Raw genomic sequence first — 13,103 nt, 5'->3', positions numbered from 1 at the left:
GTGCTGCCGGGTTAACCTTGTACCAGATGGCTCCTCCTCCTGCTCTAAGCAACTAGAGACTTCCATGTCCCCTCACAGTAAGAGCTCAGACTGACCTAGTACCTGTAATATACCAGGCCCTGTGCTGAGCCCCACCTCATGTTTAAATCCCACAGCCATCCTACAAGGTAGGTATAGTATTCGTTTTCCCATTCTTCAGATGAGAAAACGGAGGCTTCAAGTGGCTCATTGACAATTAGCCAATTAGAATGGCTAAGTGATATAGCCAGAAATAGAGCTCGGGTGTGACCTGGGCCGTTGAACTCTGTAGCCTACCTTCCTAGCCACCAAGCAATATGGCTCCCCAAGTGCTAAAGACTGGCATTAAGCCCTCCCTGATCTGGCCCCAGCTTCCCCTTCCCCCGTCTCCCAGAATGCTCCACTCTAACCAAACGGACCTAATAACTATTTTTCTAACTAATCATGCTTGCTTTTGCTCACTCACCCGTTCCTCTCAGTCTACAGTAAAATTACTAAGGGTCTTTCCCTGGGAAATAAAGGAAATTAATGGACGATCAAGCAATAGTTAGATATGAATGAGAAACCAGAGGTTCTTCCAATGAAAGAGCTGGATGTGAAATTTCATGTACATTATGCTCTAATATGTTTTTTTAAAAACACACAGAGGAAATGATCACCAAGTGATTGTTTCTAAGTGCAGGAATTTGGTAGCTGCTTTCTTGCATTTTTATACTTTGTATTCTTCCAAAATTTTCTAAGTTAACATATAGTATCTTTATTATTAGGGGAAAAAAGGCAGGAAGGAGGGAAACCATTTTGAGGGCTAACGCAGCTTGGTAACTGGGTATCTGGAAGACAGAGTCCTAGAATCTCAGGGTGAAGAGGGCTGACAGGGCTGCCCAGGGTGAGCACCTCTCCATGCTGGGCCCAGTGCCATGAGCTGCCATTCACAGGGTGTTGTTCCCTCTGTGGCATCTCAACAAAGCTTCCGTCTCTGCTTGAAACTTCTAGCCCATTGCCTCCTGAGAGGCTCCAACTGCTGACGTCATTCCTTTCACAACCCAAAGAGTCCTCTCTGAACTCTGCCCCCATCTGCTCTCAGCAACGATGCTAATCATGACATTTTTGAGGCAGCTCCATCATCTCTGATGCAGGGAGTGGCAAAGAACAAGAGCCTGAAAGTCAGCTTGGCCATGGATTAGTCATGACCTCTTAGGCAAGTCCCTTACATTTAACCTCAGTTTTCTGATCTGTAAATGGGGATGACAGCACTCATATCACAGGGCTGCTGTAAGGATCAACTGAAATAACATATGAGGAGTACCCAGAACCCCTGTGAGCACTCAAATAAAGGTGAGCTATCACTGCTATTCTTCTTCTCTTCTCATCACCGAAGCAAACATTCCCACTCCTTCAACTGTTTGACACACGGCCTAATACTAAGACTCCAAGATCCTTGAGGGACCATGAGGTACACATTTTTGTCTCCATTCCCTCATTGTTACCCAGTCACTTCTTTCAGAGCTGACACACATATCTAAGTCATGTCCCCCACCTGCCCCTGCTGCTCTGAAGGCCCCTGCACTCACCGAGGCGCCCACCTTTGTAACCTCTGGTTTGGCATGTGGGGCCCATCTCTGTGCACCCCCCCCAGACCCCGCGCCCTATGCACCTATCATCTTCTTGAGCAGCGGTGAGTTGCCTTTTCCAAAGAGCACACAGAGGTCCAGGATCTTTGGAATGTCAAACAGGAAGTTATTGTAGAGGATTTCTCCAAATGCAGAAGGGGAAAGGAAGTGATCCTAAGGAACAGAGCAGAGACAGGATGAGCGATTCCGAAAGCAGATGCATTGTGAAGTCATAGCAAACTTACAAGAAACAACCTTCAGGTCCATCAGCAGGGGAATGGCTAATAAATGAAGGTCCATCCACACTGTGGACACGTCTGAGCCTTATATATTGACTTGGAGCAATAGCCATTCTTCATTTTAATGTAAAAAGAAGCAAAAGTACACTACAAAACAGTTGGTTAGGGATTCATTCCTAAATATTTATGGGTAAATTACCATGATGTCTGAGGTTGCTTTAAAATACTCCGGGGAAAAAAGAAAACTCAAGGGAAGAGAGAAAACAAGATTGGCAAATGTTGATAACTGTTGATGCTGGGTGATGGGTATATGGGGTTTATTATACTTTTGTGTATATTTGAAGATTTCCATACTAAAAATAAATATTTTTAAAATAAATACAGTCAATGCACACACCCCTATTGAGAGGGAAAAAACCCCAAAGGAACATGCACCTTAACAAGTCTTATTTTGGAGGGAGGGGATTTTGTGGGTAACCTTCACTATCTCTACAATATTTCTGTAATGTTTGCATTGTTTAGAAACAGCATTATTATTTTTAAAATCAGGGGGGAAAAAACAGTCAAGGTTTTTAAAAAGCACATACAAGTTCCTTTCAAAAATCAGAATCAGTGTTTTCACCCTCTGACGCACAAGGCCCAGTCACGCGTCAACTGGCAAAGGGCCCTCGGCTCCCATTGATGAAAACACTGGGTGTAATGCAGATTGACCCGGTGAATTAGAGGATAAGGGAGGTGGCACAGATTTCTACCCCAACGGTGGGAATAAAGGCGGAGGGGAGACAAGAGGAAACTCGATATTTTCCGAGCCTCCCTTCCCAGGGGCAGAGAGTCTAGCACAGAGGTGTTAGGTGTCAGTGGCGACCTGTCACGGGATCAGGGGCTTACTTTCGATTCCTTGTGAGTGGACATGCGGACGAAGGTGAGAAAAACGCTTCGATGGAGGCGCTTCTGCATGTCAACAACCTCAGGGGATGGGGCCACCCACTCGTCGAACTTCCGGGGAACATAGTGCAGATAGGAGTCCAGGCACTTCTGCAGGGTCTCGTCGAAGATAACCTAAGCCAGGCAACAGAGGAAAGCGAAGGTTTGTCCCTGAGGCCCAAGGGCTTGTGGGAGGACTGGGCAAGGGCTCACAGCCCATCAGCCCTGGCCTGTGACACACACTCCAACCCCAAGGGACCAAGAAGGTATGAATGAGCTGAGGGCTAAACACAAGTTTCTAAAAATGACACGTTGGAAGGCGTTGTGTAAACATCATTAAGATTGTGATACAAGACAGAGTAATCCAAACCACAATTCGTTGTTAAGGATCCAGTGAAAGAAGTAGAGAAAAAAGCATCTCCTAGGGGGAGAGAAACAACAACAGCAACCAACCAACGGCATGTCATGTGCTTTGTCTTAGCGTTAATTTTGATAGAATGTTACCTGGCACCAGAATTTATCGTGAGGCAAGGCCAGGAGCCAGTCGAGGTCATTGGCTACGAAGGTGGCGCGTTCCAGGTACTCCTCCACTAGGGCGGGAATGTTGTCTTTAGGGGGTGGTTTGTATAACACAAAATACCGGTCTGCCTTCTGCTCGGGGTGCTACGGATCCAAAAACCACGTGTTAACGTGGCAGAGGTTAGTCAGCGAGGGCCCATTTGCCAACCCACAGCAATGACAACGCTTGGCTGTTCTAACCGGTGACCCTCCAAGGAGCTTTACGCATAAAGAACCAAGTGTCTCTAACAAAGGGGCTTGGTTGCATCCAGGGAACACTAGGTGGGCATTAAAAACCATATTTTTTGGAAAATATTTAAAGACATGGGGAAAGGTTAAAGGAAGAAAAAGCAGGATGTAAACCTCTCTATTTTATATAATCAATTTTAAAATTTTTTAAAATTTTATATATATATATATGACATTCACATACTGGTACAAGCTGAAAAAAGGGGGGGACAACACCCCCAAAGCTAATAGTGGTTATCTCTGGTGGGGGGATTATGACTTGAATACATTTTTCAATTTCAAAAAAATTAAACACGTATTCCTTTTTAAATTATTTTTTAATTATACAAGTGAGACATGAGCATCTTTTCTTCCAAAAACTTACACTATAGAGAAGGTGAGTCACCTGGGACACATGCCCGGTCCCTGTGTTGTCCCATCTGGTGAGTGTCCTTGCAGGCCTTCTCTAGGCATTCACAGATAAAAGATACCCACATCTTATATTTGTTTAGACGTTTTCATCTTTCTTACAAAAATCGTATCATTCTGTATGTACAATGCTATACCTTTTTTATAATCAGAAGACAACCTCGGTAATTTTTTTTTTTTTAAAGAAAAGATGCCATTCAAGTAATGCAGGTCCCGGCCGAGAATCACAAGTTCTCTCTCCCAACCTCTACTTTGCCATGAACAAACCTTACTTTGTTCACCATAAAGAAGAGACGATGAGCTCAGTTTTCTCCTCTGACTACATAAGGGCTGCTTTCTCAGAGAGAAGTGGTAATAGGAGGCAGGCCGGGCAACGTCTCAGCTGTTATCAACCCCAGTCCACCCACTACCAGGCCTGTCAGTCCAGAGGGGACAGGAAAATCACGACGGATTGGTCAGGCTCCTTGGGAACCACCTATGCCTCCCTACTGCCTAATGCAAGTTTTCACACTGCAGTGTCTTTGAGTTCCACAGGGATTTCTCAGGGACCACCTATTGGGTGGGTCTTCAGGGCCCTTCCCATTTAAATCAGAATTTATATGGTGAGGTTTCAGGTACAAATCTTTTGAAAAAGAAATCCTGCTGACTGAAGCGAGTTCAAAACTACTCTCTAGAACCTAAATTCATCTCCTTGGTTTCCAAGCTCCCCCTCAATTCTATCAGTTGACACCTTACCTCATAGGCCATTTCTCAGGCCAGGCTACTACGCACGGCCCTCCATTCTGGAACAGACACCCCACCACGGAGAATCTACCTTCCTTACAATCCTACAAACATTGACTGGTACCCCGCTGAGGTGTAGCACAGAAGAAAAGCATCTGTTCTGCTTCCAGAGCCCATGCTCCAGAGGGGAAGATGCATATCTAAGCCATCGAGTGAGCACAAAACAGAGGAAGGGACAGCTCAAACCTGGCAGAGGGACCTTGGGAGTGCAAAAGGGAGATTAACTGTGTCTGGAGGATAAGGCACGGTGAGCTCCCCAGAACAGGCAGCATCTCAGCTGGGCCTTGGCCAATGGGGGATTTCTAGGTGGAAGAAACACCATTTTTATGGAGTATAAAAATGGGCCATAGAAATAAAGGGCACAGGGCTGTGGGCAATGGATTTGGAGGGAGAGAACATTGGAATATTGATAATAAAGCCACCACTTACTGAGGGCCTACAGCCTTTCTTTTCTTTCTTTCTTTCTTTTTTTATTTAATCTACAACTATTTAAAAGAGAGATAGTTTTTTGTTTTTTTTTTTACAGAGGAGGAAACAAAGACTCAGTAAGCTTCAGGAACTTTGCCAAGGTCACAAGGCTAAGGAGGCAACTGAGGCAGGATTTGAACCAAAGCTTACTACACTGCCAACCTACTAAATGACCTACGGTACCATGTGTCACCCTGGTCTCACTGCCTGTCCTTTCCACCCCAGCTCTGACCTCACCTCCTCCAGAAGGTCTCCCAGACTCCCACCCGACTAGGTTAGGGGCTCACCTGCGCTCTCCCAGCACCTGCACTCGGTGCTTCCCTGACGGTAGCACTTGCGGATCTTCATCAAAGTGCAGATCAGATGGGGAGACAGGAAGGGATGGGTTACAGAGGCGCAAGTAACTTTTGGGAGCGGTCGAAATGTTCATTATCTTGATTATGGTGATGGATTTGTGGGTGTGTACAGATGTCAACCTGTACACTTTAAGTATGTGTAGTTTATTGTCCTTCAGTGGTACCCCAGTAAAGTTATATGAAAAGGGAGTGTCTGCCTGCTCTGTCTCCCCCCATTAGACCTCCGGAGGCTGTCTCAGCCTTGCTCACCACATCATTCCCAGTCCTTAGAACAGTGCTTGGCATCGAGCACATTCTCTGATGCATTTACTGCCTGGACAAAGGAATGAATGGAGGTAATGAAGGACCAGACACAGCCAAGGTCTTTGAAGGAACTTTAATGCCAAGTTGAAGAGTGGGGACTTTATTTAGTAGGTAATGGGGGCCATGAAAGATTTCAGGGCAGGGAGCAGCAGGGCCCAGCTGTATCTACCACCCTTCAAACCTGGCTCAGGTCCCGCTTGCTCTGTGAAGCTTTCTCAACATTCTCTGCCCATCACACTTTCGTTCTGTTTATCTTGATAAGAAACCATTCTGCACTGTTCCCAAATGCCCCACTTACATGAGTCTTGTTCTCCTCAAAAGCTCATTCACTCATTCTGTCCTAAGACTTCATTTCTTCTGGATCTTCTATAGCACAAAGTATGTGCTGTGCACACAGTAGCTACTCGATAAACATTAGCTTTACCTATAACCCTGCAAAGGCAATGGGGTGGCTGTCCCTTAGCTAGAGATCTTGTCCAAAGTTAGGACTAAAGAGACAAATACAAGGTGGGTCCAAACCTCAGGACAATCTTTCAGGAGCTTCCAGTGGCCAGCAGGGTAACGCCCTTCAGGCGTGACCAACAAGACTGCTCTTTGGTCAGTCGGCTAGCTGTCTCTCAGCTTGCCCCTCTTTCCACCCTACCCTCCATTCCACGCTTCTGTCACCGTCACTGTTGTCATCACCATCATTTTTGAGTGTTCACTACGTTCTAGGCACAGTGCTAATTCAGATATTTCACTTAATCCTCATAGCCACCCCCCAAAGCTGGTGCTGTTATTATCCTTTTTGGATCCTGAGGCATGAAGAGGTATGTGACTTGCCCAAAGTCACACAGCCAAGTATGTGTGAGATTCAACACAAAGCCCACCCATTCTCCTTAACTCTGTGATACTGCTTCTACCCCGAGTGACTGGTGGTTGGTGTAGGAGTTAGGCTCTCTCAAAACCGCACACAGGTCCTCCTGCCGGGTCCACCCTTTTCCCCTCGTTCTGCCTGGCTACTGCTTATTCACCCTTCATTACACAGCTCAGAATCCCCTTCCTCCAGGAAGACTTCCCTGGCTGCACATGCCCTCCCACCACCCCCAAGACCTCCCTGCCCCCACACATCCCTTCGGCCTGGAGCAGCAGCCCAGGCTCTGTGCTCAGGTGGCAGCCTGGACTTCTTTCTATCACAACCCTGATCACACTGTAGAGAAGCTACTGGTTTGTGTTTTTCTCAGACCATGGGCCCCTCCAGGGCAGGAACCACATCTTTTCTCTTTGTAGGTCCAGTATCTGTCACAAAGCCTGGCTGGGGTCCTTGAGTCATTTACTGAATGTTTCCTGGCACTGGGAAACCAGAATGAAGGGAAGGGACCAGGTCCCTGCTCTCACGGAGCCCACAGTCTAGCAAGCCAGGTGTTCAGTACGTGAGGAAGGACTGAGGTGGAAAATCAGACCCAGCCACTCAAGGAACCACTCTCCATCAGGACTGTCCAATAGAACTTTCTACAATTAATAGAACTGCTCTATACCTACGCAGGTCGACAAGGCAGGTAATCACCACAATGGGGCCATTTTAATTTAAACTCATTACAATTAAATTAAAAATCCATTTCCTCATTCTTGAACCATCCATATTTCAAGTGCTCGATCGCTACCTGTGGCAAACAGCTACCATATTGGACAGAACAGTTCTGGATTTTCTGATAAGCATCTTCCTGACACAGCAACAAGAGGCTTTATACCAGAAAGGTTTAAGGATATGGGCTCTAGGGTCCAGCGTAGCTGGGTTCACATCCTGGCTCTCCGAATTTCCTAGTTCTGTGACCTTGAACTCTCAGTTTCCTCTTCTGTAAAATTGAAACAACCAAAAGACCTACTCAGAGGGCTGTAGTGCAACTTAAATGAGGTAATCCAGGTGAAGTGTTTAGAAAGGTTTGGCCCAGAGCGAGTGCTCTATAAATGGTAAATGCTAGGTATTATTGGAGAGTAGTCAGGAAGTAATAGGAAGCCACCCAGAAATCAGGAAATAAAACACCAAGCTCTGTTTCCCACGACTTGACTCAAGCCCCCAGAAAAATACTTCCTCCTGCTTTGTTCCAGTAAGCTCATATTCTTGGGAAAACAGCAGGCGGGTATGGGGACACCGGTCCCTGCGTCTGTCTCCTTCTTCAGCAGCCTGGCACCTCTCCGTGGCTCTAATCTCACTCTGCAAATGGTAATCGGCAGGCTCACAGCCTCCTTATTTTTCAGTCTCACAAGCCCTGCCGAGTCTGTACGTGGCACTTCTTAGCCCATTGAGATAAAAGACGGCTCGACCTCTGAAATCAGTGTTCCCCCCAAGTGCTGAAGTGTGGATAGCAGCTGAGATAGCTCTGAAAAAGGCCTGCCTGAAACCTGAACACCTCCTGCTGGGTCAAATACCCAAACCCGGCTTTGGGATGGATCCATTTCTAGGCCAGCTCAGGCTAGTCAGAACTAGCCATCAGACTCTGATTCAAAATGAAATGCTTTGGGGGAAGGTGTGGTGTAGTGACATGGAAAATGCTACTCAAATTCAAGCTGCTGTTTGGAAAAGAAACTTCTACACTGGGCCTGGAAGGACCTAGTAGTGTCCCAGCTACTGAATTACTGACTGTGGTCCTCAGGTCATCCTTGGAACAGATAAAGAAGGAATTTACTTTTTGCTTTTGAAATTGCAAGAGTGATAATATCAGGCGGAACGGCCTCAAGGCACCGGCTCACCAGCGCTGGTGAAGTCCTCAGCTTTCCTGTCTTCAGGTCCTTATGGGTGATCTGGAGTTGGTCCAGGGGCAGAGCTGACATTGTGCTGCGTGACCCTCCTGAAAGGAATATGGATGGGAAGAAGAGGGCAGACACACAGGCTCCTGGTGGCGGGGGCCTGCTCCGGGGCTGATCCCAGGAGAAGCTTCAACCTCTGGCCTCAGGGGGCTCCTGATGTGGGTCTTGAAGGCCAGCGTCCTGCACCTACTAATCCGGACTGAAGTGACTTTGCTTGGCCTAGAACAGTAGATCTTAACTCAGGAGGAACCCACGCCCCAGGTGACTCCTGATATATTCCCAACCCCTTTGAGAGGTACTGGCTAAAAATACCTAGATTATCTATGTTATGGCTCCTTGGCCTGTGAGCTCTGTAAAGACAGTGCCCAGGCTCTCCTCTTGCTGCCTTTCCCATGACCAGCACAGGCCTGGTAAAGAGGCAGCCTCATCAAATGTTTGATGAACGACTGAACACGAGGACAGTTTGCTTATGACTCTAACCAAATTTTAAGTCTTTTGAGGGTTGAAGCCATGGGCCTTTCCTCACTTGTAGAGCACGTTGAGATTTTATGATCCCTGTAGGCTCCAGGGAAGAATGATATGAATGAACAGAAGGACCAAGGACGGCAGAATTCATAGAAACTTGCCAGTGCAAACTCCTTTCTACAGAGGCCCAAACAGGCCTTCGAGTCAGTGAGTGGCAGACCCCATGTCTCCCATCTTCCCATCCAATGCTCTTCTCACAATACCACTTGGCCTGACCCACAGGAGGGACATGCATACTGGCTGCATCATGGAATAGAAGTGAATTGGGCCCTTTAAAAGACATGCCATAAAAGGCCAGCAGTCGCAATGACAACACAAAGATATACCAAGGCTGAGATGAGGAAACTGTCACCTTCTGAGCCCTCACAGATAAGCTGAGGGGCATGGACATCCATGAGTTACATGGGATACACACACACACACACACACACACGTGCACACACAGTACCAAAATGTATACACATTTTAAGAAAGGAAAAAACTGTATTAAAATTGTAATCCTCAATGTATACTGATAACAAAAAATGAGTACAAGTCACGTGTATACATTGTTTTGGCACCCCCAGTATATATCCATATTTGAAATATCAGGCCAGGCCCTGGGGTTATGAACACAGACTGATAAGGCAGGGTCTCTGCCTTGAAAGAGCTTACGTCTAAAAATAAAAATGACAATAGCTGCAGGAACAACGTGCTTATCATGTGTTAGTGCTCTTCTAAGCGCTTTTCTCAGCATTAACTCACTTTACACGTTAACTCATTTTACATTTACTAATGCTCCTAACAACTCTAAGGTTGGATCTATTATTATCAATTTATCAATGAGGAGATAGAGGCTAAGAGAAGATAAGAAACTTGCCCAATGTCTCAGTTAGTAATTGGCGAAGCAGGCTGGCTCTTAACCATTTGCTGGACTGAGTCCACTGTAGTTGAGCTTGCGGGGGAGGGGGGGTGAAGAGGGGGAGGGGAAGGGGGAGGTTGGTGACTGTTGGGAAAGCTCTTCTAGAGCGGGGTCTCAAGGATCAGGAGAGCCTGAGTTGAATCTTGATAGGAGACTGGCCAGGGAAAAGGGGTACCCCAGGCAGAGGAAACAGCAAGAGCCAAGGTAAGAAGATGGGAAGCAGCTTAGTCTACAAGGAATCTTGCGTAGCTCATGGGCTGTTTTAAAGACTGAAGATATCTATTCTACAGGACTATAAAAAGAGAGGACTAGTCAGTCTAGTCTTTGAGGCCTGTTCAGCTCTAGGATTTCGGCGAATCAGACACACTGTCCCTGCACACATGAGGTGGCCTGAAAAAAAATCACAAGTCAAAGTAATAAAAGGGGCTTGGTGTGAGTTTTAATCTTTCATCTTTGCAAAATGTTGATAATAGCCTCTGTTGCATGTATGTTATTTCTAATTAAGTTACTACCTTACCAGCCTCTCACAACAACCCAGTTAAGGATGGCAAGGATCATTATGCTCAGACGTCCAAAGAGAGGCCCTGATATGCTCAAAGCAAATACATTGGTGGCCAAGTTGAAACTGAAGCCCAGCTCTTCTGCCTTGGCACGTGGGTCTCTTATGCTGGACATGCTAAAAATACTTCTTTCCTAACCTCCCAGCAATGCTGGGAGGGCAGCTGGAAACATCAGTGGTCTGCTCACCAGTGCTGAAGTCTAAATGAATCACAGGCCCAGTTCTTTCCATTCTTACCTTCAAAGACTATAGTGGGAATGTCCACTGTGGGCACGTAGGGTGGGGAAAGAGTCATAAGGAGGAGGTGGCTCTCCACCCTTTAAATTCTAGGCCCCAGAATCCAGGCCTAGACATGTAATGACAGCACTTGCTTTCAGAAAAAAATCCACTCCTACAAGCCAGTGCCTGTAAGGGCAGTTCAGGCCCAGGCTGGTGTGGTGGTTGAAGGAGAGCTTTACAGTTCTGCTCCACGGGTTCAAGTCCTGGCTCCACCTTTGCCTATCCATGTTGAGACCCTGAGATAGTTCTTTAACCTCTCTAAGCCTTGATTTCCTCATCTGTAAAATGAAGATGATAATAGTATATAATCTCTTACGGTTGATGTGAGAAGTAATCAATGCTACTGTTCAATACAGTACTTGGCACATAATAAGCACTCAATAAAATGTACTTGTCATTATCCAAGTCCCAACCATACGCAGAGCACTTTGGCCATCCTGATTCAGTCAGCGCACACTGACTGAATACATTTTGGGTCCTGGCCATGTAAATGACTATCATTTGGTGTGGTTAGAGCTATTACAGGCAATTTCCAAAACGAGCACATCAGAGAGAAGGAGGATGTCACAGAGAAGGTAACCTACAAGGCTGTTGAAGAATAGGAGAAAAAGACGGGAAGGAAGGGAATTCTAGGTAAAGAGCAAGCATGAGCGAAGGCTCAGAGCTTGTGTCTTTGAAGGAAGAGAAAGACATTGACATGGTTGAAAACACAAGGTCAGGGAGGGGATGACAGAAGTGCAGAGAAGAGGTTGGATAGAAAAGAGAGGTGCAGTATTTTTTTAAAAAAAGCTTTGAATGCTATGCTAAAGATTTTGGTCTTTAATCTAAAGGCAGTGAAGAATCATTTAAGTAGGGGTGAGACATGGTCAAAAAGAGAAGACAATACCTGGTGACAAGAGAGACCTCCTAGGAACCACTGAGCAAAGCCTTGTTAATTGTCTTACCTATCCACTCAAAGATTTCTAAGCACCTCTTATCCAGGCATGAAAGCCTGGAGAACACTGAAGTGTGCAAAGAACAGACAGACCTGTCTTGTCCTTTATAGAACTTACAGCCATTAAGGGAAAGACAGCTAAGAATCAAACAGTCATACAAACAAGTAAAACTTAATGCCATGATGTATGCTATATAGGTAAGGCCCATGGGGCTATGACAGCAGTTAACAGGGAGTACTGACTTGACAGAGGAAGGTTGCCAAGGAAGATTTGAGTTTTCATCTTAAGCATGGGAAGAAATTAACAAAGGCAAAGCCTAGACTCTAGCTCCAAAAAGATAAGGACGATGGTCATGACAGTGTCTGTGCTCCCCACTGCAACCCCAGCGTCAAGCAGGAGAGCAAAAAGCTAGGAAAGGGCTTTCTTTATTTCGAAGGGGAGTTCGGTGCAAGCACCAACTACAATAAGGCCTGGGCACATCCCCAGCGCTACTGCTGCCTCAGCTTTTCTATCATCACCCTTCTGGTCTCAATTCAATATTGCTTTCTTCAGAGACCCTCCCAAACCACCCTATCTAAAGTGTTCACTCCCCCAGTTACTGTCACATGTTAAATTGTCTTGTGCATTTACTTGTCGTTGACTGTCTGTCTCCTCCCACTAGACTGTACGCTCCATGAGGGCAGGAGCAATCTGTCTTGCTCTGCTTGTATCTCAAGTGCCTAGATCTGTGCCTGGCCCGTAGGCGACACTAGACATGCATTTGTTGAACGAATGAATGAACCCTACGGAAACTGAAGCCCGGCGTTAGGGTGAGGGGGTGTAACTCGTTCAAGTCACTTTGGGGCCGAGTCTTGAACCTGAGACTTCCTGGTCTCGGGGAGGGGGGGGCGGGGGCGGGGTTGGTGATGGTGGGGAGACTCACGGCCCCTGGGGCAGCGTAGCCTTGACCCTGCCGGGGAGGCGGGGAGATCCGAGGCCGGCGGAGGCACGGCCGCGGCTGCTCCCAAGCCTGGTGCCCCGCATCCGACAAGGCCCAGACACGCACTCACCTGGGCAGCTCCACTACCGGCGCCGTGCCGCCGCCGCCGTGGTCCACGATGACAGCTCCCAGACCGCTGGCACTTCCGGGGTCAAACGGCGATTCCGCAGGCGCTGACAGGAAGCCACGGCCCGGCCCCGCCCCCGGCACCAACTGCCTTTA

At 46.9% G+C, this 13,103-nt stretch overlaps 1 protein-coding gene across 7 annotated transcripts in view; it reads right to left on the bottom strand.

Annotated features, from left to right (window-relative positions):
• ASCC2 (activating signal cointegrator 1 complex subunit 2) overlaps positions 1 to 13,049 on the bottom strand; it is a 39,065-nt gene extending 26,016 nt beyond the window's left edge. For 2 of the 7 annotated variants that reach the window (XM_074321863.1, XM_074321868.1), the window contains exons 1-6: positions 12,952 to 13,038; positions 8,647 to 8,744; positions 3,963 to 4,043; positions 3,296 to 3,454; positions 2,756 to 2,926; positions 1,673 to 1,802 (exon numbers count right to left, since the gene is read on the bottom strand). In XM_074321863.1, the coding sequence (XP_074177964.1) occupies positions 1,673 to 1,802; positions 2,756 to 2,926; positions 3,296 to 3,454; positions 3,963 to 4,043; positions 8,647 to 8,727 (622 nt within the window). In that variant the 5' untranslated portion in view covers positions 8,728 to 8,744; positions 12,952 to 13,038. Of the gene's footprint in view, positions 1 to 1,672; positions 1,803 to 2,755; positions 2,927 to 3,295; positions 3,455 to 3,962; positions 4,044 to 8,646; positions 8,923 to 12,951 lie in introns of all 7 variants that reach the window. The other 5 variants (XM_074321864.1, XM_074321865.1, XM_074321866.1 and 2 more) reach the window with 5 other exon arrangements.
• Positions 13,050 to 13,103: the final 54 nt, after the last annotated feature.

Source organism: Rhinolophus sinicus, linkage group LG16 (assembly GCF_036562045.2).
Source record: "Rhinolophus sinicus isolate RSC01 linkage group LG16, ASM3656204v1, whole genome shotgun sequence".
NCBI classification, from domain to species: Eukaryota; Metazoa; Chordata; class Mammalia; order Chiroptera; family Rhinolophidae; genus Rhinolophus; species Rhinolophus sinicus.
The sequence above is the reverse complement of the archived record's forward strand: the minus strand, read 5'-3'. Positions and strand labels throughout refer to the sequence as shown.